The sequence below is a fragment of the Brachycentrus maculatus genome, unplaced genomic scaffold (assembly GCF_059751285.1).
Source record: "Brachycentrus maculatus isolate JH-2025_06_01 unplaced genomic scaffold, ASM5975128v1 h1tg000144l, whole genome shotgun sequence".
Lineage (NCBI taxonomy): Eukaryota > Metazoa > Arthropoda > Insecta > Trichoptera > Brachycentridae > Brachycentrus > Brachycentrus maculatus.
In genome coordinates this window covers 137,332-162,528 of record NW_028280897.1, presented here as the reverse complement: position 1 = coordinate 162,528, position 25,197 = coordinate 137,332, and the positions used below count along the sequence as shown (strand labels likewise).

At 32.3% G+C, this 25,197-nt stretch overlaps 1 protein-coding gene across 1 annotated transcript; it reads right to left on the bottom strand.

Moving 5' to 3' along the window:
* Nucleotides 1-1,595: 1,595 nt before the first annotated feature.
* Nucleotides 1,596-24,989, bottom strand: LOC148308871 (uncharacterized). The gene is made up of 3 exons (XM_088260916.1): nucleotides 24,910-24,989; nucleotides 23,778-23,883; nucleotides 1,596-3,572 (listed from the first exon to the last, which is right to left on the bottom strand). Exons 1-3 carry the CDS (start codon nucleotides 24,987-24,989, stop codon nucleotides 2,673-2,675), a joined length of 1,086 nt encoding a protein of 361 aa, XP_088117042.1. The 3' UTR covers nucleotides 1,596-2,672.
* Between the last annotated feature and the right edge of the window lie 208 nt (nucleotides 24,990-25,197).

The window sequence follows — 25,197 nt, the reverse complement described above, 5'->3', positions numbered from 1 at the left end:
TATTTCGTTCGTACATAGCGAATGTTGAATGTTATCATTGCGCGTACAATATCGTCATGGGATTTCGGTCAGTAACACATTTAGTCCCGATCTAATGCGGGTTACATGTACGGAGTGGTGGGGTGACTGGCGGGGTTACACTGCGCTTTTAGTTCTAAAAACGATTTTCGCTAGATATTATCTAAGAGTGATATCTCTCCGAATCGTGGCAACCTCCCGAAACGCAGTCTATACGTAACGGAGATGAACCAAGATGGTATGCATGATGGTTCCGCGTATCCGGGTGCGCTCGGCGCGCGGCACGACTGCGCTCTTCCTGGGGCCGACCTCGCGTGGGCGACGTGCCCGACGTGTCCGACTAGGGACTGACAATGCACCGTTAGCGATAACAGATCAGATTGACCGCGATTATGTAAGAAAGAAAGTGTAATCGCGGAGTATTTGTCTCTTGGCATCGCTCCAGGTCTTAGGTCATCCTCTTACTTGAAAACTCCGGCGCCGAGTATCAGCGGCAGAAAGTAGCCGCGGTTATCGACTCTGCCTTGCACGCCAACGAAAGCTTTACGACACCAATTTGATACCATCAATTACCATTAATCGCCATATACACATACTCGTACATACAGTATGCTCATTTACGGCATATTATCATCTGACCAAAAAATATAGAAAGTCTCCATGTTGCAACTTGTCATTTTCAGTTAGGTAAAAAATAAAACTCATTTCTCCCATTATTTACGAAATAATAAATGTTTTATTTCGTCTTAATTATATATTTTTTACATACACTATTTTTACAAACGGGACTACAATATACATATTTACAAATATTACAGCTGCGTTTGGTTTTCGGCATTGAACATTATTAAATAATATTACATTATGCATATTAAATTAATACTTAAATATGGTAAATTAAGTTAAAAGTTATATGTACGCTACTAACGATATATGAAAATGTATTAAGTTTCAGTCTAAATTAAGTACACGTATAGTTTTTAAATGTTAATTGACGCGTCATTTGTATGGCAGCAATATCTTCTGGTTTCCGAAGGTGACATTTCTCGATGCGGACAATCATCTTGACCAGAACTGTAGTCGATGAAATCATATTCTTCATCCCTCAATATTTTGACAGCATCACCTGCGAATACGATATGTTCGAGACTTTTAATAATAAATAAAATTTGATTTATGTTTTGCGCTTTAATTTTGTACTCTTTAACAAAAACAGCAAAAATAAAATTGTATTAATAAAATTGTATATATAAATTGTATTAAAATTGTATAAAATCATAAATTGTAATAATTTTTGTTTAAATAAATTAAATTATTATTGATTGTTGTATTATACGCGTAAAATCCAAGTAGGCGAAATTTCAAATAAGCTAGATTTATTTAAAAAAAAGATTAATCATATCATGCGATAAAGGCGTTTCAGTAATCGGTTATAAAAAATTTGTATGATTGAATCCAGCTTCTCGAGTTTTACGTTTACAATTTGCTACAGTGAAAATATATAACTTAATGTAATGATAGATGATATCAAGTAATGAATTAAGGAACGTGGAAAGGGGTGAAAAGAAATGAAATTGCGCTTTAATAATATTTACTTTATTTTATACAATAAACATAATAAGTGTAATTACACATCCATTATAAAATAATAATCATGCGAATATACAGGTAAATGCAACGAAATAATTATATACAGATCGCGTAATATAAAATTAGCTAAATTATAGGTTCCGGGGCGGTAACGGCCTATTGGGGGCTACTGGACGCCCGAGGGACAGGGAGGAGGACGGGAAAGCCCCATCTCTATGTGGGACATTCTGGTGATTCCCTTCCCCGGCCGACGAGTTCTTATGACAGGGATTAGGCAGGGGGGCGCTAGACTATAAAAGGTTGGCAATCTATGAACTAAATGGTAACATAAAATTATGTACGTAAAATATATACAATGATAATAATCTTTATATCAAAGTTGGTTCGCTATATTGGTAAGTACGCGCACCTAAAATACAAATTAAGAAAAAAACGGGCCCGGTCTCCGAGAGAATCAATTTAAATAAATGCATTATTTATGAGCGAGAAAAATGCGAGTAACTTATTGTAACGCAATTTGTACGAGTAAATAGGTCTCGTTTTTATAAAACAATTCAAACATTAGAAGCGCGGAGTGTAAAGAAATTATGCTCATTTGGTTAATAGATTATATCCATTGCACTACTTTTATTAAGGTAATAAAGTACAATTAATTGCGAGATATGAAACTGTGACAACTGCTCTACTTTTTATTAAGATGACATTTTTTTATTTAGTATGCCAATCATTTACGCATATTTTTAGCAGTCGCGTTAATAGTAATTCTATTTATAATACACATTAATATTCCGAGGTTTCATAATATATGCAACCTACAATATAATTCTGTTTTGTGAAAAATACAAAACCGAACTATTTAAAACTAGATTTATGTACAGAAATGGCGGACGAGATATGTGATCTCTCGACCAGTGAATGTTATAATGTGAAGCTATTGTTTTTAGATCATAATGGAATATTCGAGAAGACGGTGAAACGAGTGTGAAGGGGAAACCAGTATTGAGTCGGCAAGACAAAGAGTTCACACATTCCATCGCACATCGCAGATACTAAGTAAGACCCACCTAGTCCCAGCCGTGGTGGTCGTGGTGGATCTGAACCCAGACCTTCTCCCAAACTGGTTTCCAGACCTTTTGCACAGCCGGAACCTGGACCGACCTCCAAACGGGCACGGAACTCTGCTTCCATTCGTCCTTCCAAATCAATTTCTTATCCGTTACCCATTCTTGTTTCTTTTCTGTTCGCCAGATTTGAACCTTTTCTTCGATCCATTCTTGTTTTTTCTCGGTGATCCATATTTGTTTTTTTTCTGTGATCCAGTATTGCTTCCATTCATCGTGCCATTCTAATTTCTTTTCTGTGTTCCACACTTGCTTCTTTTCTGTTCTAAATTCCTTCTTCCATTTAGGCTTCCATATCATCTTCTTCCTCCAAAGGTCGTGAGATGTATATTCCCAGCCATGAGGATCCTTTCCTAAATACTTTTCTCCGGGAACTCCCTCCTTGATCCATTCGGGAACCCAGATCTGTTTCCACTCGGGAACCTGAATTTCTTGCCAGGCGGGTACCTGGATTTCCCGCCAAACGGGTTTTGATATTTTCTTCCATTTGGGAATTTGAATTTCTTTGAAACTGGGGATTTGCACATCCTTCCAAATGGCTTTTGGAACGACTTTCCAGTCAGGTACTTGAATCTCTCTCCAAATGGGCGTTTGTATCTCCTTCCAAATTGGGATTTGTATCTTCTTCCAAATCGATTGCCATTCGAGTTTTTTCTCAGTTTTCCAGATTTGTTTATAGTCTTCTTTCCACACGAGCTTCTTCTTCCAGACACCCTCGGGCTGGTGCCAGCCGTGCGATCTCTTCTCCCGGACAGACTCCGCCGCGGCGAGTTCCGTCTCCTCCGGTTTCACCTCCGCCACTGGACCGGCGAGGGCGGATATCAGGAGGCATCCTAACGTCACCTGCAAACAATTTCAGAAAAATGTAATTACTTTTCGGTTTATCTCGAAGGAAAATGAAACACAATGGTTCGGGGGAAATAAGTGTACACTTTGCACTGTTAGTATCACGCGTGTAGATTCACACCACAAACTGTAAGTATTATAAATACACCGCTCACTGAGGACAGATACAGGACAGAATAATGTAGAGTGAACCAACCAGAAGCGTGATCGACTTCATCGTCAGTCCTCGGAATGTGGGTCGCCTTTGGACCGTGCAGGTCTCACTGACTGCTGCGCGCCGCGGTAAGGCTATATAGGCGCTCTAAGGGCTGCCGCCCCACCCGCCGCGGTGCGGCGCGCGCGACGGGGGCACTTGTACCACCTTCGCTGTCGCGCGGTCAATCCATCCCAGCGCGGCTCCGTGAACATGCTATGCATTCACCTACCTACACGTATTAACGTCGAATTCTCTCGCTTCTTCTTACATAACCCCGTTAATAAATAATTACGGATGATCATTACATTTTTTGCAATTATAACTTAAATCTGTTTGTGTCTTGTAAGCTGTTGTTTTTGGGTATGGGCATGTACTCGTACTATTGAAATTCGTATAACATTGGAAAGTGACGTTATTTAACTTTTCGCTAATTCAATTTGTACAGAATATCATTGTTAAAATAGTAAGAACATACAAAGTTAAAGTTGTAAACACACACACACACACACACACACACACACACACACACACACACACACACACACACACACACACACACACACACACACACACACACACACACACACACACACACACACACACACACACACACACACACACACACACACACACACACACACATAAAACGTTTAAAAAAGAAAAACATAAAAAATGTTAAAGTTCCCATAACAGACAATAGTAGATCATAATCAGAAATAGTGAAAAACATGGGCAGTCGAGTAACAAAAAGTAAGTAGAATAATTATTTATACTCAAATAAAAATATTATGTTTTGAAATTTAAAGAGCTGTTTAAATTAATAGGTATGAATATTAATTACAATTTTGTTTTTATGATGATTTTAAATAGGTAGAAACCAATAATAACACACACGAAAAATATATTATTTTCGTTTTCTCAAATTTTGACAAAATATTAGACTAGAACTTGTGGGTTGGCTGACTAATTACTAAACCCAACTTCTTTGTTGAAATTTTAACATAAATGAAGAAGAATATGGAAATCTGGTCAATAACTGGGTTTACCTGTCATAGGCTGGTTTTAAGTGATCACTTTATGCAGGTGTAAATTTTACTATTTCACCCATAAAATTAATAAAATTTCGGTGGTTATACTTGCTTCAATTGAAAATATCTCCCGTGTGCTACTTCTTCGACGCCATCTATGATTGAATTTGTAAGTTTATGTTTATTATCAGAAACCTTCATGAAATATAGAGCTCGTGACAGATCCCTGTAAATGCCCAGACATTCATACTTCTTTTCATCTGTGTTGAGATGTCAATATGTAAATAACTATTTAGTGGAGAAACCCTAATTTGTGAACAAGGATTTGAACACACTCGAAGTGTTGTTAATATTTTTTCGTTCATACCATGTTAAATTTTGAATTGTTTATATTTTATTTGAATTGTTAAAATTATTTTTATTTTGTTTTTTAATTTAATAATAAATTCCGTAAATCAATAAAATTCTCTATATTAAGGTAGCAATAGTTATTCAGTCCCAGATTCCGTTATCATCATCCGAATCATTATTAATAGTAAGTTATTAATATACAATCCATACACGTCTGCTCTTTTGCTAATGTCATACTAGTTCCGACGATGAACGTTCTACAGGATCATAATTTGATGTCTATCCATTTGAACTCCTATTTGGTAAATTTGACTATGTATAAAAACTTATTGTGACAAGTGATTTGGTGTATTTATCACCATCATAAAACACCGTATCTTAAATGCATCATTGGAAGGTCACCTTGTCTTCCCGGAAATCATACTGTCTTATTCATTCTGATGCAACGCTCTATGGATTAGTTGCGTTGGGTAGGGAAGAGGGAGACATTTGTAATAAAATAACATCAGCACACCCTTTAATTAGGATAAAAAAACTTTATAACCCGAAAGCAATCATTTTGGGTAGCGATTTTGTTTTTAAAAAATTAAAAGGTAGTGAACCTAAGAGTATTTAAAAAAAATTCTTGCGTCTGCGCAGTGGTATTTAAACCTTCAACCACGGCTTTGCTTACTCCGTATAGTGCCATCGTTATTTCAAGTTGGTTGACGCCAACTTAATCTCAAATAGTTATGTAAAGTACGGTAAGTAGGTTTGTATGTTATTTTGTGAATTCGTACATTTCCGGTAGAAAATGATCTTTGTTGCCAATATATTTTTTCTTCTCCATATTTTATTCCAACTTAACGTATAAACATTACAATATGCTTAAGTATATGTACACTTCATTCAGATATTTCCCATTGCACCTTTTTTTCATCAATTATATATAACCTTTTTAAATAGTTTTTTGAATTACGAAACGTTTATGTGACTCTGAAATCTAACTACGGCTTATGCAACACCGCTTATCGTGACCTTACTTAGGCTTCAACTTTATACGTTTTATAACCTATACCTACTTGTGAATGGATTTACTCTTTATATTCAAAGTTACTTTAATTTCATGTAATTCATGAGTGAAAATTCTAATCAAAAACACTCTCCATGTCTCTAACCAATCTAAAGAACTTTTCCTCCTAGATACCATCACCTGTCCCCCCCCCCCCGGATATTACATTTCGATGTTCGATGAATAACGCTACGTGAAAGACGTTACCGAAAAAAAATTGTCAAATGTAGATCACACAAGAATCACCATCTCCTTATTCACAATGAATTATTTTAACACTCTCCTTATCATTCATCGATCACTTTATATAATACCTCTTTAAAAAAAACTCTTTGGAGTGGTATTACACAAAGTAAACGGTGAATAAGAGGGTTTTATTACCATACCAAAAAGGTAAAATGCTTTTATACGAAAAAAAGTGATATTGCATGTCTTTTTGCTCTGTGTATTTAAAGCTTTACTCTGCTTTCTCCTGCCTTAAATAAATTTATTTTAGTGTGTATTTTTTTAGTAATGCTTAAAGCTATTTTTAATATTTCGAGTATTTTTTTAAACTATACAGATTTACGCATTTTATACGTATACGCATAAAATATATAGGAATGGGTAAATGATGAAAAGTTAATTTAATGAAAATTGTAAAATAATTTATATTCTTGATTTTTCTCTCTTTTTTGTGTGGATATTAGGTAAAAATGGTTCAAAACAATACAAAATGTATGCAAAAAGAACTCCACCGACAAGACACTCAAGGTGGCTTGGTGGGCCTCTGCATTTTTTAAAAATATGTTAAAAATTGTTCATTAAATACAATTACAATATATGTATAGTATGCAATTTATGTAAAAAAATCATCTTGTGTTATTTTCAATCGGTTTATTCTATAAGCCGTTCATAGAAATATTGTATATATAATTTTACCGATTAATGTTTTCAAGACTCTTATGTGCTTTGAATCAGGAGTTCAAAGGCCAGACGTTGAGTCTCCAACCTATTAGTATCCTCGGCTATTTTTACTCAGTTTGGGTCGTTCAGGATTCCCGTAATCTGTTTTTGGTTTCTATTCTCTTTTCTGGTCTCTCTACCATCTGGTCTCTGAGCTACTGCCGAATCCAGATCTATTTGCTCATCAACGCAACCACTAATACATAATATGTCTCCAAATGAAATTCAAAAACAACCAGACCATCGAAATTTTAAGGTGTTCGGAAGATATAAAAGCAGAGGAGCTGTTTATTTGTGTGCTTAGCTCTCATAACTCCAATATGAGCGTCGACATAATTGTATTACATATCATGAAACGATACGTAATGCGTGAGGAGTCCTTACTTCATTTTACCATTACGATAAATATTTAAAAAAAAAAACACATTTCTTTTCATGTTCACAAACTGTTAAGTTATCAAAACATTATCTTCGCTACAATGCTACAGTTCAAAAAACAGAAGAACTAACTCTTTGTAAATATATCTGATACGAGTAATAGTTCAATTGGTATTTCATGAAAATCAATGTAATGTAATGTTTATTATTGTTAATGTAACTATTGTTTTATATCATTTTTTTATATGTAAGCTGTACAATTCCCGAATAAATAAAAATAAAATAAAATAAATAAATAAATTACGAGTGAGTGCATTTAAATTTCTCTACCCGCAGAATATTATATATTAATATTTACGTATAGGTACGAGTATATTATCTTTTTTACGAAGTAAATATACTTAATACTACAACAGCCTTCTTCTTGTGTCCAGTATTGAATAAAGGGCTTGTTTCGGGGATTTCCACGGTTGTTTGTTGGATTTACTTTCTTCGGTATTCTGCTTAATTTACTGGGTACGGAGACGATAATGTACGATTTTAAGTTTTGGTCAAGATACTTTCGTGTTCTAATAAATCAGATTATGCAGCGGTTTTCATGAAATACCAATTGAACTATTACTCGTATCAGATATATTTACAAAGAGTTAGTTCTTCTGTTTACTGAACTGTAGCATTGTAGCGAAGATAATGTTTTGATAACTTAACAGTTTGTGAACATGAAAAGAAATGTGTTTTTTTTAAAATATTTATCGTTCATTAACCAGATATCTATTTGAGGAAAATCGCATTTTTATACTCGTAGCATTACGAATTACATATTTCATGATGTATTATTTCATGGTTTGTTAACATAAAAGTATCCATTGAAATTGTTATATTTAATGTTATAACTTCGAATTTAGGATAATTTCAATTGCGTAATAGCACATCTGTGAGTGCAAATTAAAGATTTAAAATTTTGAACTATGGATTTATGAACTTAAACACTTTATTCTTAATCAGTGTCATTTCGTTTAAATACGATGTAATAAGAAGAATAATGATGAGTATGAATTAGTAATACATTTAATAATAATTGATCATTAAAATTAATTGATTTTATCATGTTTGTAAACACTTTCAGCTTTGATAAGTATCAGACGAGGTCTCATTATAGATTTGCTGACAACAAACATGCTATGATGAGTATCACACTAGATCTCAGTATCGCTTAACTGTCAACGAACAAATAGTCTCTGCTAATCAAACTCGAAAACGGTTTAAAACATGCAAATAACATTCGAAATATGACAAATGATAGATGTAGTTTTCAAATTTATTATTTATTGAGCACAGTGCAGATAACACCTACCTATTATTTCATAAAAGTGAGAATACACCCGCAACTGCAGTTTTATTGATAATCACTGCCTCGCCTTTTATTGCATTTACATAGCTCAATGTAATTATAAATAATAAACTCTCGACGAATATGTGATACTTGAACGTATACGTATATACCGTTTACGTATATGTGATACTTGAACGGATACGTGTATGAAGGAAATACGTAAAATGTAAATATATGTAGGATGTTGTGGCATTTATTTGGGTAAAACATGGCACCAAGGTGCCGACTGAATTATGCAAAATTAGCATCTTGTGTAATGTAATGATATGTTTAGATTAGTAACTTATTTTAAAACATTTAATTGTAACAAATTAGCAAGATTGGTGTATACTTATGCAGAAGTCTGTACGATAGGTGTATACCACAATTAGCGTTTTATTATATTCTGCGCGCATTATTTGTGCTCTACTAATCTTCGCGTCGAGAAGTTTACATATAAGTTTAATTAATCGTTATTATATAGATACATATAAGCGACACAAAACTTACCTACACGAATAACGCACATTGAGAAAGTTTTTTGTTTGTAATAATGATACATGATTATTATCAACATGTCAATAATTTTAATTAGTGGTAATAAATCAAGATCGTCACTTTCTCTGCTTAAATATTTAGTCCAAAATAGTACAATAACGTACACAAAACTACGAACAGATTCATATACTTCACATTATGTATTACGTAATTTAAATAATACGAATGTATTATTCTAAATTATATACATTTTATTTTATATAACACATATAAAGAAAAATTAAAAAAAATAACAATATTATGAATTATTAAATGAAAATAAGCACACACATAAGTAAAGGATATGATAGAAAACTGGGGCCGTCTAAGGTAAAGTTAGTCTAAACATCAACGGAGTTCAATTTGTCGGCGAATAAGGTCAGATGGGCAACAAAAAGACGCAGGCAATGAACGAACGGGTTGGGTACAATGGATAAATATCGCGATGTGTGATTATTGGCTAATAAATTAATATGAAAAATGATAAGACTAGAATCGGTGACATTATTATTAAAATCTGTAGAGAACTAAGGGAGATATGAAGGTTTAAACTTTACGAAAAACGTGCGTTCGCATATATCATAAAATTTCCGTCATCGACGTTTTATGACGTCATATGGTTTATTGTCTATGGTTTATAGAGCTGTAATAATAGAAGTATGGATTGTTTGTTTACCACTACACTACCATTTGTATTATACAAATATGAGGGGAGAGGGGGTAGACCATAGACATCAACAAATAGAGCCGTCAATAATTTAGCAATGTCACCAATAATTCCATCGTTTCTGTGACGTCATTCATTGGCAACTTACGAAAATAACGTTTTTTCGAAGGCGAATTTTCCTAAAGAAAATGATGAACGAAAATATTAATTATATGTTATAAACACAAAACGAGTCTAATACAATCTTTTAAAGGTTGAGTATGTTAAATTAGATATTCCTCCTGTCTGACAAAGATCCATTACGATGAAAATATAACAATATATTTAACGAGGCTTCAAGAGGATTTGGCCCAAGTTGATTACGGATGTTATATTATCTAAAAAATTTAAGTACTTATTTATTGAAGTACTTCTCTACTTTATTTAATGGAAAATCCATTACTCTAAAATATTATTTACCATAAGTTAGTGTACTTGTGTCCCGGAAATTAATTCCAAACATTTATCAGAAGAGTGACTCAATTGGTAGAGTAGCGGCTTCAGACCATAATACAGGTATCCAGGATCATCCTACAGACTTCAGTTTTTATTTTTTATTTCAGGTGTATATTTCAGGCAATGAGTTAAGTGTTTAAAAACAATACACTTCATTTTATGCTTGATTTGGATTCCCAGGGAGGGGTCTAATAAATATAAGTGATTTTTTTACTCTAATATTTATTCAATATTACCCCTTACTGGTACTTAAACGGAGGTTTAATCACCTTTGATTCGCATGTTAACGAACAAGATGCGTTCATATAATGCAGTGCCCTATTTACCATCGGGTGCGGATAAGGGGTTACTAATTCGCTATACGTTTTGATTTGTTTTGTAATATTTAAGTTAATGTAGTTTAGTGGACATTTATATGATTAACCAATGACAAGATCATCCCACATACTAGCAATTTTTGACTGTCTTGAAAAAACAGTAATATTTTTCATTTAGAGAAAATGCTCTTAGAAATATTTTTAATGTTTCCATCCCCTGGTTCTTGGCTGATCTGTGTTAAAGAGATCGTTGATCCTGTTGGCCTCAGCTGAGTTTGGATGGTGAGTATTGGTGATCTCACGAACCTCTCCCCATTCGACCAAGATGTCCTTGATGGCAGCAGTTGAGATTGGTTGATTGAATTGGCCCTTCTCGTTATCAGATTAAGTCTCTAATTGAGCTTCAGCTTTTCCTGGTGTTCTTTAATGAGATCCTCCACATCCTTTTCTACCTCCTATTCTGACTTTCGGGCCACCGTGATGATGTCCTTCGCCACTTCTGTGTCCTCAACTACTTCTTCCTAGGTCTAGTGAGTGACAAGCACCTTCCAGGCTGGGTCGAGTGTCCTTTGGGAAATACGATACAGTCCGTTGTGCGAAACGAGGCTCCTTATGTGAGTCGTGTAATGGACGAACAGAATGTTCGTTGAGCGCAGCAATCGTTATGCGATGCATCACAGTATGGTATATAGTTCTGGAATTTGTATTTTTTATGATACGAATTCAAATCGCATAAGGATTGATATCTCGGTGATATTTAACAGTCAGCTAAATCGACTTTTATTTGCTAGTTATTTTAATATGTTAACGAGTTGCTTAGTATCAGTTCATTCTATTTGGATTTTATGTAGTGATAGCCAAATATAAAGATATGAAATCATCTCGTACAATTTATGAATTTATAATTTTTAAAAGCATTTAGTACTGTACACGGATATATGTATATATGACGGTCGTAAGCCCCGTAAATGCCCAGACTTCCATATTCTTCTTCATCTTTGATGAGATGTCAAAAAATAATATGAAAATAACTCCTGTAATTGGAGATAATCCAGATTTTGTGAACAAGTATTTGGACACACTCAAAATGTTGTAAATAAATTATCTGGTCAAATTATAAGCTTAATAATAAAAATGAAAATGGTATTTTCTGGCGTTTCTCATGTGTGTGATTATAATCCGGGATTCGGATCTCACATACTAATATAAGAGTTTCTGCTTAATAAAAAGCTTCTTTACATCTCACCAATAGATGTCTCTAGTGAAGTTTTAGTGATTCATGAACAAGGTTTCTAAATTGGTTCATATATATAGAACTTCCAAGAATTTGAGTAGTGTGGTTGTCAATAATGGGTAGAATTGGTGAATGTTACACGTGTGTAAAGTGATCACTCAAACCAGCCTATGACGGTCGTAAGCCCCGTAAATGCCCAGACTTCCATATTCTTCTTCATCTTTGATGAGATGTCAAAAAATAATATGTACAATATATTATTATTTGTATGTGTAACATGATATAACGGCGGGTGAATAAGAAAACAGTTTAAATTTTTACGATTTTGTGATAATGATGCCATTGTATTTAGAAAGGTGTTCTCTGCCATAAATACAATGGCATATACTACTTTTATATGGTTGCCCTAAAAAAGGAATTCGTTGTTTTCAATAATGGATTCAGACCACTTTTAAAAATTAATCAATCACCCATCGACTCCATATTGGGAGCATAATGAATCGTGCACTAAAATTATTTATTGTAAACAAAAACCTTTCAGCGAATACTAAACTGGCAGTGAACAATGGGGTGCTGGTTCCAACCCTGGTGTATGGAAGTGAAGCACGGACTTGGCAAAAGATAGATGAAAGTAGACTGAGTGCAATCGATATGCGATCTCTTAGACCAGTGATTTCCAAAGTGGCCTATATTGACCCCCAAGGGTCTACGACAACTTGACAGGGGTTTATGCCAGCAAAAAAAGATTGGGGGTCCGTGAAATTGAAATAGGGGTCCACGCACAGTTTGTGTTGGCGCGGTACTCAAGATTCAAACCTCAATTTCTCTGGAATAAATCTGTGCGAATAATATGTTATCATGCAGTATCGAACAGATTAATTGAAACTAAACTTTTTTTTCGAATTTCCAACACCCTTTAAAAAAATGTTTTAGGGGTGTTCCTCGTATTATGGACCAAAGCTGCTTCTTTCAGTGTATGAGATGGTGAATAGCGAGAAGTATCACCCAATTCTACTGGAAAATATACTACCAGGGATACAAAAACAAAGGTCAAATGGTAATTGAATATTTCAGCAGGATTTAACCATCTGCCACAAATCCAAAAAAAAGATTATATTTTCATACAAAAACAATAATTTATATTATGCCAAAACCTTATTTAATACATGCCAAGAAGAATAAAATCTTTGATTGTGCCCAAATGAGATTATATTAAATATTAATTTGTGATATAACTAATGAACAAAAGATTTTACAAAACGTCTTACGAAAATACAACCAAAAAAGTTTTGTTCAAATTAATCTTCGATACTGTAGATCTTATTCTTATAATCACATATAAGAAAAATATCGTTTTATAGAGTCAAACGATAAAATAATAAGTTTTTCTAATTTAAGCAATTCTGGCCTCAAAAAGACATCCCCTACATACATCGGCTATCAAAAACACATTTGAGTTAGTTAATTTGCTATAAATAATATCAGGCGGGGTTCTACCCAAAATCAAAAAACATGGCAGGGGTCTACGAGACAAAAAGGTTTGGGAACCTCTGTCTTAGACGAATGTGCAGTAAAACGATATATGATAGATATTCGTATGGTGACATAAAGAAATAATGAAAGTCATAAGCATTATTGATAAAATTAAGAAAGGTGTGCTGAGATGTTTTGGGCATATGAATCGAATGAGTAAAAAAAAAAACGCTAACACAAATTTATGAAGAAATGTGGTAATTGAAGCGGGGGAAGATCGATGAAAACTTAGCATATTCCAGTATTAAAATATTTGAAAGTGGTTTCCCTCCTCCTCAACCCTTTGCCTGATCTTACACTCTGAATTTTCTGGGGAAAAATAAACTGTGGAATTGTTTAAGCAAACAAATACCTACTCACAAATTCCACTCTCACTGCTCTACCTACTGGTGGAAGAGCATTTCATACCACCGGTCCCGCAACAGCAAAGGTACGCTCGCCAAATTTAGTGCACTGGTTGCGAGCGCAGCAGTTGATGTAGCCAATCGAAGCGTAAGATAAGCGTAAGCGTCTATCAACCAATTCTTCTGGAATGCAGTTTTCGTACATAGGTACTTTGGAGTGTGGAATAATGGTTTCACAAGCTATATATTATATTTTAAAATCGGAATCCTCATATTTCTACGTTTACATATAATGAATATTATTATGTTGATATTTAAGAGTTTTTTAAATGTTTATAAGCAATAAAAACCTTTTTCAATACTAAGCAATAAACTTTTGTTGTAATGGATTAAAGTAACACACGTTATATCAACATAATATTAATATTGCGATTTCCGTACAATTGTTTATTTTTTAATAGCTGTTCTTGAAACCAACACCATAATATAATGAAAATTTATCTAATAAATATGTAAATGTTGAGATATCTGTAGGAACACGTGTTACGCAAAATATATTGTAATTGTGAAACTCCGATGTTTTTAGTAATATGGTTTCTAACCAAGTTACTAGTCATATTGGGCTCTTTAGAATCTTTTCGACTTTTATTAATTAGCCCTGTAATAAAGCTTTATTTTTTCATTAAATACATATTAAACCATGATAAATACATATTATTTTTTAGTGTAGCCATTCGAAAACTAACTAACATATGTCTCCTATTCCGAGAATTCTAAGATATGGCAATGAATGCGGGCCATATTTGTAGTACATCAATTAATGTCTTTACGTCAAAATTTATAGAGCACTTTTTTAATCTCTTGCTATGAATTTTATGGTGATTATTAGCTTCCCTAATTTGTACGAATTTTTTAAATATTTTTTTTTACCAAGTTTTGTATTTTTTTATCACTTGTACTGATTTTTAATTTTTAATTTTAATTTTTATATTATACATCATTTATTATTATTTTCCATGTAATATTCTTATATTTTTTGTAAAGGCAGTAATATCGTAAATAAATAAATAAATAATAAATAAAAGGATATAATTTCATTTACATTTTTGTTGTATCTCAATACTGACAAAATATTGTAGTTTCGTATTTAAACAAAATTATTTAAAAATACGCAAGAGGTTGTTTCGTGGTATTCAGTTGTTGTTTATAATAAAATACACTAGACAAAAATATGGTTATTTTTTAATCAATTGTGTTTTATTTATTGAGATATTAATTTATTTTACACGAATATTTCAATTTTGCTAAATATGATAACTTATTTTATGTTTCTTCTCTTTTACGAACTTTTTTATATTTGATTTCTCGTTGCAATCTCGTTGCAAAGAAACAAGCTCAGGGTTTTCATTCATATAGCGTTCTAGTGAGTTCAAATGTTAAATCACTTTATATTCCATTTTGGTAATATGTATCTCTTTAAGGCATGGTTAAATATTATATAATTTATATATTTAATAAAAACAATCTAAAATATAAATAGGCAACGTCCCCTCTCAGCGGGCCGCGGTAAAATGATCAAACGTTGATCGGTCCGCGGCCGATAAAAAGGTCGGGGACCACTGCACTAGAGTACTAGAGCATCTATGAAATATTGAAATCGTTGATACCCGCTATTACGCAATAGTAATAAAAATCCACAGGCTGTGTAATATTAATTAATAAATTGGATAATAGCATTAAAGTGTAACCAGGTATCTTGAATGTATACGTTTGGAATACGGCGGAAAAGGTGATTAGCATACCCCATAATGGAAAAAAGTCAATGAAGCATTCGAATTCAAATCTCCTATGAAATCTGTGCGCTGAAAAGTTATATAACAGCGGTGTGAATTTTAGTTTTTATACAATGTACATTAATTTTCTGTTTCTGATTAATTGTAATTTACGTCCAAATTTAAGCATAGATACAATTTTAGAACAATTACTTTTTAGAATAATTACGAATAGGAAAGATCAGTTAAGACTCTCTGCAACAAACAGAAAAATAAAGATTCCGTCTTTGAGCAAATTATTACGAAGAACGAGAAGTCTTGTATCGATGGAAGTAGGAGAATTAAGGGCAAGAAAATTGTTAACTAAACGAAAATAATTTATTAAGCGCATCTCTGTGGTGGTGTAGTACTCGATAGTTATTTCGTTAATTTTCGTTCAGGTGTGATGTGAGTATTTGTGAGACATTATTCCTAGAAAAATAACCGTTTGTTTTATATATGTTAATCAGGAAACAACTAAAGTAAAATTCAACTAACGTTTCGTGAACCAATGAAAACGTATAGGTGGGGAATCATAAAGATTTACGAATTTCTATATGTCTTAATCTCGTGAATACATTTTTGGACATGGGTCTCGAGCCAGAGAGAATTATAAATTTCTCTGTGAGATTGGAATACAAGAGGTGAGGACCTGTTTAACTTTTTTTGGAATGACTACTCGTTCAAAGAGTAAAATTTAAACATGTTCACAGAAAATACAAAAATTACATACAATTTTAAATGAAGTCGTTTTTTTATTAATAAATAATTTAAACGCATACGAAAGGCAAGGCGACCAGGCGACCAGGCGACCAGGCGACGTGGTGTACAAATATGCTCACTACAGTGCAGCGCTTGAAATGCTAATTATATTTAAATTAACTGATGTATCGAAATATTTATTATAAGAGATTACACAAGGAGGTCAGGAGACTGAATATAAACAAATTAATAATCTTGTTAATTACTCTGTTTTATATATCACAGGCATCTTCCATTTTGGGTCATGGCTATAATTACGAGTACATATCTGATGTATGTACAATAGATAATAACAGATGCATGTAACACGTGCAATAAGTTTACAATTTACTTGTATTACTTTAATGGTCAAAAATTGAGTACGATTTGCTTAATAATTTTCCATAAATAACAGAGGTTCAGATAAACACTATTATATTTTAATGAAAGCTTTTGGTATAAAACATTTCAAATAAATTAAAGGAAACATTTTGAAAAGTATATAAAATGTCACAAACTATTAAGATTTTTTAAGTTTAGGATGTTTTACAGATAAAGTAAAAAAAAATCTTTTCATTAAAATGTTTTATGCAGGAAATGTTAACATACGAGTATAAACGTAAATAGACAAATGTGTTTTTCAAGTTAAATTAATAAATAAAAAGTGTAGAGTAAAAATATAGGTACATGCTACTTTAAAAAAAGAAAATAAATTTAAAAAGTCTTTTGACTCTATGACTACCATATTATAGGATGAAAAGTATGCAATGGTAGATTGTGAAACAGGCGATAGAACACGATCAGGGAGCAACAAATCTTGTGAGATTCGACATACAGGGCGAGGTAAGGATTTTAAGCGGTAAAGGGAAAGAACAATTAATGTATTTGATTTTATCACAGATGCAGAGCTTTGCATACATTCAGTAAATCTATTTTCTTCTTTGTTTCAAGCTTCGTGGTTAAAAGCTCCATGTTTAGATTTTTGACTATGTTTATGCACTGCGTAAAGAACTTCGTTTTTAAACCAATTGTCGCTTATATCAGGAATTTTAAGTATTCTGCTGCATATAATGCGTAATCAAAGATATTTTTTTTTCTTCTGTCACCTGTAAAAAACGGGTTTTGGGACATACAAATAAGAAGATACTAAAATTAACTCCAAATTATGGTAATTTTCTGCCTGTTGTTAATGCCGTATAAATATTTCAAGTCTTCTTTTCAACGATAATGTGATATTGATAAAATTTATTACGTGTTGATAATAACATTATATTGAAGATGTTAGTAAATAACTACGTCGTGAAAACACTATAAAATTTGTCAACATAAATAAATATTATGCTAATATAATTTATTTTCGTTAGCCTATTCATTCAAAGTTCTGTACACACACACATATATTTATATATATATATATATATATATATATATATATATATATATATATATATATATATATATATATATATATATATATATTTATATATATATATATATATAAATATATATATATATATATATATATATATATATATATATATATATATACATATATATATATATATATATATATATATATATATATATATATATATATATATATAATATATATATATATATATATATACATATATATATATATAAATATAAATGTATATATATATATATATATATATATATATATATATATATATATATATATATATATATATATATATATATATATATATATATAAATATATATATATATATATATATGTATATATATATATAAATATATATATATATATATATATATATATATATATATATATATATATATATATATATATATATATATATATATATATATATATATATATAAATATATATTTATACATATGTACATAAATATACGTACATAAATTAAAATTGATAAAATTATTCACGGTACGTAACCCGTAAATAATTTTGTTAACACCTATACTACTCGAATAATTAATTTTATGTTGAATAAATTGTTTGTTTATTCGTTAGTAAATTTATACTTTAATACCATCACCAAAGTTTGTATTATACCGAAATCAAATATTATAAAACTTATAGTACCTAGTAACTAGTAACTATACATTAAAATGATAAGATCTTTAATAAATTGTTTGGATACACTTATGTTTAAATGTAAGTAGCAAAAAATAGTAACAAATAAATAATGGAGGCATGAATTATAGAATATGACCTTCTTTGCATTTACTTACAGAAAAAAAATGTATTTTTCCTTTGTTTTCAAACTCCGTTCCTTGACTAACCCCTTCCCCTTACTTTCCCCTATCCTTATTTATAGAACAATTTTATATTTTATATTTTAGTTATTATACAGACCTGAATGATGGAAGTTTAGCTTCTGAAACATGTAGTCTATAATTAAACTCAAGTGGTAAAAAACGAAGTGTTTTCTTTAATTATTGTAACATGTCTTACCACAAAGTTAATGCCGAAACAATAAATAAAAAAATGTATTATGAAATGCCGAAAATAAATATGTTCTGGAGGAAATACGAATCCTGCAAAAATTGTGAGTATGTACTCTTCCGAAGCTAAAAAGGACAATCAGATCCAACATAAAATGAAGTTAGCACACTTTCTACGCGATTGTTTGTCATCTACTGTTGACAGTGACACTGAAATTTCAATGCCGCGAGATTAAGAAAAGTTTGATGTATTATTAAATCGCCGATATGCTAATTGCGTTTAGAAATTTGTCACCTTGAGATTCAGCTGAAGTTCTAGTATTGTGTAATGACCGAAATAATAATAAATGATTATTTCGTAATGATATTCGGATAAAAACGTTAACTCGCCGGTTGGCGGAATCTTCGATGCCAAGCGATCCAAGTAAAACACGGTAAGTATGTGCATTTTTTTAAAAAAGCCATTTTGATACGATACATCTCAATTTTACAATATAAATTTGCAATGGCTTTACAATCGTTGTGATTACTGATTGGCATAACTAAAAGTGGTAATTTTTGACACATAATAAAATACGTTATTAATTCTATTTTAACTATACATAGGTATCTCAATTTTTTTTTATTGAGATTTTATTATTCAATAAAATAAGGTCAAATTATCTACTACCATTTGTCGGAGAACTCCATTTCTCAGTTTTCAGTGTTTTGTATTTTTTTAAAGTGAAACTTCTTAGGCAGCGATTCAATAATCGATAATTGGACGATAATTAAAAGTGAAAAGTAAAGTACAGTAGGCACATTTCGTTACACGAGAGAGGAAAAATGGTATGAAGTAGAGAAAAGGAGAAAGAGAGCTATACATTCTGACGCCACGGGAAAGGAGCAAATGTGGTCGACGTAGCTGAGCTGAAGTTGTGTAAGTAATATTTATCATAATGTTTTGTGATTATTTATGTGTGTGTCCTGTGATTGTTTGATTTATACGGACAAATAAAGATCGAATCACGAATATATATCTCATATTTTAGTATCACAAACCATTAATATCTGTATTACTAATTGAAGCACCACTAAATGACCTAGTAAATATAAAATAAACAGGACATTTTCAAGTAATTTTTGTATTGTATAGTATATTTTTGAGATGCTCTCTCTCTGTCTCTAGCACTAAATTGCTCTTATTCTTTATTTTTTAAGAAGTTTCACTTCTATCACGTGTACAGTGCAGCACGCGCAATAAACAAGATATTTCATTTGCGAGTAATAAACTCGGTGAGAAAAAGCACATACGGTGTTTTTCCGGCAGACAATCTGGCTGACATAATATTGGAACGTTTTTATTAGTGTCATCTGAAATAAATACTACTGAGGCGCCATGTGTTGTACCTACCTAATACCTATAAATATGTATCATGGAAATATCTCTGCTTTCTCACATAAAAGAATTGTTTACTTCATTAGCAATATTTAATAAAAAAATTGAGTAACGTTGTTTTGTATTATTATTCTATTGCACCGTATAATAACACCGCATGTTGTTTAACGTTGTGAAAACTACCGGCTCAGCGAACGTACCCACTAAATGTCATGTAATGTTTTTTTTTTAAATAATTAAAATGTAGGTAAAAAGGTCTGGGTGTGATTCTTTCTTAATCTAAAAATTTGACAGCACCAAATACTTATGTAGATTATAAACAACATACAATAATCTTCCAGAGATAGGAATTGATACAAATAGTTAATCAAAACGAACGAGTATAATGAAAGTACGCTGTAAGATAAGAGTAATTGATATTTCGATGGATGAGGACAGAGAGCAAGGAGGATACGCATGCACTTTCGTTAAAGCAGTACGTTTGTATATATATACAGTGGGTGGCCATATTATTAGGGACACTTCGAATTTCCTGTAATTTTCATTATTAAATGAATTTAATGAGCAAATAATTTGGTTTTTTTAATATTTTTTTATTGATTGGGGTACTTAATTTAAAATTTAGAAACTTTATTATCATGGATTTAATAATACCAATTTATTTTTATCATAAAAAGTTATTATTCAACAATTTCGAAAAAATCTTAATTTTTAGTAATAACACCCTTTGCTGCGATTACAACCTCCAAACGTCAGGGCATACTTTTTAATGCAGATTTTTGCATTGTGCCAGAGATAAGGGTTATTATGCCATACCCTGATAAGAGTTTCTATCATTTGCCGCTTGGTGGTGATGACTTCTTTAGCAATCTCACGTTTCGTTAGTTCCCAAAGGTTTTCAATGGGGTTCATATCCAGCTAATTCCCCGGGTAAGGCAAAACACAGAGGTTTTTTTCAGCCAGGAATGTAATAACACTCCTGGCTTTATGACATAATACCGAATCATGCATTGACACATACTTTTCATTGCCAGGGAACCATTCTTGAGCCTCGGCTGGAGTCGACTTTTCAGTACTCGCTGGTACTGGTCTTGCCTCATGGTCCCTTCCATGATAAGGAGGCATCCCATACCCTTAAATGAGATTACGGACCACAACATTGTGCTAACAGGGTGTTTTTAACCATCTCCACAAGGCAGTTTGGGTGGAATTTTTCTCCTGGGCCACGTCGGAAAATTGAAGTTTTTCCCACCAAAATTTTAAATGTTGACTCGTCCAAGAAGCAGACCTGTAATGTATTACCATAATTGCAAAAATACATATATTTTTTATCTTCTTAATTTATTATACAAAAACAAGCCATAAATATTCGAATCCAGTCCGAAAAAGTTACATTCCGGTGTTCTTTGGCCCATAGGAGTCGTTTTTTCTTCATGCCTCAGTCAGGCGTAGTTTTTTGGTTGGACATCGACCCATTAGATTTACTTCAACTAACCGTCTCTGAACTGTCCTTTTGGATACGTTGATTCCTTCATCGTTTATCAACAGAAATCAACAACAATTAGACAATCAACAGACTTTTTACGATTTTGGAAATAGATGTCCCAGATTTTATGGGCACCACGCGGAGTTGTGATGCTTTTTCTGCCTTTTTTTCCGACGCGGGCTGATTCTAGACGCAGGTTTTTATCAATTTTTCTTTAAATCCGATAGACTCCTGACTTCGAAACATCTGTAAGTGCTGCTATTTCTCTCTGGAAATATGTGGAATGAAGTAGTAAGGTTATAACTTCCCTACATTTTCTCGGAGATATGTTTGAAGACTTGCCCATACTTAAATTGAGAATATTATGGTTCAGTTCAAACTAAACTGAATTTTATTTAAAAATTAATTGAAATTAACTTATTGAATTAGCTAAACTAATAAATTATTAAACAACACTTACGTTTTTATGGTCTTGAACTCAAAAAACTTACAGAAAAATGGTTTTAAAAAATATTAACTGAGCTCACACCAATATCATTTTTCACTAATCAACATCCAAATGAAAAAAAACTTACTTGTTTGATATTTCACAGTATTGAAACATCTTCAAAACAATAATTATGATACCAGCAACAAAAATACAAAAGAAAAAATAATTAAAACTTATTAATTTGACCAAAAGTTTCATTTAAACTTGAAAATTCCAAAAAAGTACAAGTGTCCCTAATAATTTGGCCACCCACTGTATATATATATATATATATATATATATATATATATATATATATATATATATATATATATATATATATATATATATATATATAAGATAAGATACAAGTATTTATTTGGAGGATTCTGATAGTCAGAGAAGTTCTTTGTCACTAGGATTATTTATGTCCCACAAGGTGAATTATATTTCATATTGTTCAAGTTATGATTTTAATAAAATATCTATTGAACAAGTACTCTGTCAAGATTTGTCGAGTTATCGGTGTTGTTTTCATTCAATTTCCTATTTTTAAGAGATTGAAGGATACGTTTGTAAGTTGTGGACGTAAGCAAATGTAAGTGAAGGAGGTCATAGAAAAACACATTACTGAAAGGAAATAGAGGGGGTAGGAAAACGAGGTTAGCAGATGTGGTTAAAGAACTCTGAATACCCGTATCAAAACAAACTTTCGTGACGTGCAAGTCACTGCAATGCGTCCCTTGAGGAAAATATATATAAGTATACTAGATTTTTACACTTTGTATTTAGATTAATAGACAAAAACAATGCAAGATCATAAAATAAATATTTAACGACATTTTTATATAAGCCTGAATTTAGAGCCGTGGTATACAAAATGATTGATAGGAATATTAAAGGCACCATGCGTATGCAAATTACTTCCTACATAAAAATACACGGCGTTGCATAAGTGGTATTGCCAGTGTGAAACAGGGCAGCGCAATGGAGGTTACTGTAAACGTAACATCGCCCCGCGGCAACTGCGACTGCCCCAATAAAGCTTAAATGAACCCAGATGGCTAGGAGGTACAGTGGGTTACATTCTTACATGCTACGCAGACATCGATACTTGGAAACATTTGCAGTGGGATACATTTACACGTATTCCTGTTATTTATTTATTTCAATTTATAATGAGTAAAATCAGTATAATCTTATCGATTCACCGAAGACTGAACGATAAACAAAATTTATAACTACAGTCTGTTCACAGTTATTTTACCTCTTGTTTTATTTTATTTTATTTTTTAAATTATTTATACTGCCAAATAAATAATTAAAACTAGATGTAAAATAACTGTGAACAGACTGTACGTATGGAGGAATAGTTTTTTTTAACCCATGTTGAAAAATCTAGGTCATGTGGGAAACAACCATCGATTGAAGAACGCGACCAGGTCTCGGAGCTGGCAGCACCAGAGCCAAGTGCCCGCCGAGCAGCACTTGGCCGATTCGGGTGGACCACACAGGTGAGTTGTGACTGGGGAGTTGAGACTACCAGTGTTGGTGGAGAGTATAGATACAAATAAAACCAGAGGTATCAACCCACATGTAAATCTATCCTTAGTTGTGGCCTGCTATTTTCCTTTTTAGATTTTCTTATCACAGAATACATGCGAGATAGTTCATCAGATACTCGTAGCTTTATCAGCTTTAAATAAATTTAATGCATGTTAATTTGATGCTACATAACTTTTTTAATGCCAAATGGGTTTTGAGTAAAATTTTACAAAATAGATCGAGAACATTTTTGAGCTATTTGAGAACTAAAATTGCAAAGTAACTCAATATTCATTTTATTTTTTGACATCCCATCAAAGATGAAGAAGAATATGAAAGTCTGGGCATTTACGGGGCTCACAACCGTCACAGGCTGGTTTAAATGATAACTTTACACAAGTGTAACATTCACCAATTCCATATTCTTCTTCATCTTTGATGAGATGTCAAAATAAAGTTTGAAAATAACTCCTGAAATTGGAGATAATCCAGATTTTGTGAACAAGTATTTGGACACACTCAAGATGTTGTAACTCAATTTTATTATAGGTAAGGTGATTTTATACTATGTTCGTACTTATAATTTTAAAAGTTAATGGTTTAATATATACATATAATCGATATCTGGAAATTACACAATATAATTATCCTGCAAACTTTAATTTTTATCTTTAAAGATCAATAAAACGTCTAGTATCATATCAGATACTCAATTACTGGATAATATTAATGAAGCAGTTATGAAGTCTGGGCGTCGATTGTAAACGCGTAAAATATGTAATATAATCCTATCTCTATTCTGTAAAAATAAATACCGAACATTTTTTCGGTAAAATTTATTTCCTAACAATACAGGTTTCAAAATGTAAGGTCGATAGAAAAAAGTTCAGAAGTAACGTAAAAGTTACCTACAATTCAAAATTAACGAAGGCCTGGTGATTAACGAAGTTATAATTTCGAGTGAAGATAAAATAAATAAATATGATCGTAAATTGGGCGCATGTACCCCACGGTGCCAGCATCTTCACTAGTCTCACGAGAGTCGCGAGACGGGATCAGCCCCGGGCGCGGGTTGCGTAATACCATTTCACTCTCACTTTAAAAATAATATTCCAAACTCGATATACGCGCTAACATAAACGCTGCCGCGCCGTGCGCTCAACCTACCTACATTCGGGTATTGTCTGCGCATTTCATAACCGAATATTTCAATCTAGCAGTACTCGCTTTCCCGAAGTGTGGGTCGCGGACCTACTGGTGTTGCGCGGGAGTGGTGTAAGGCTTAAATAATAAT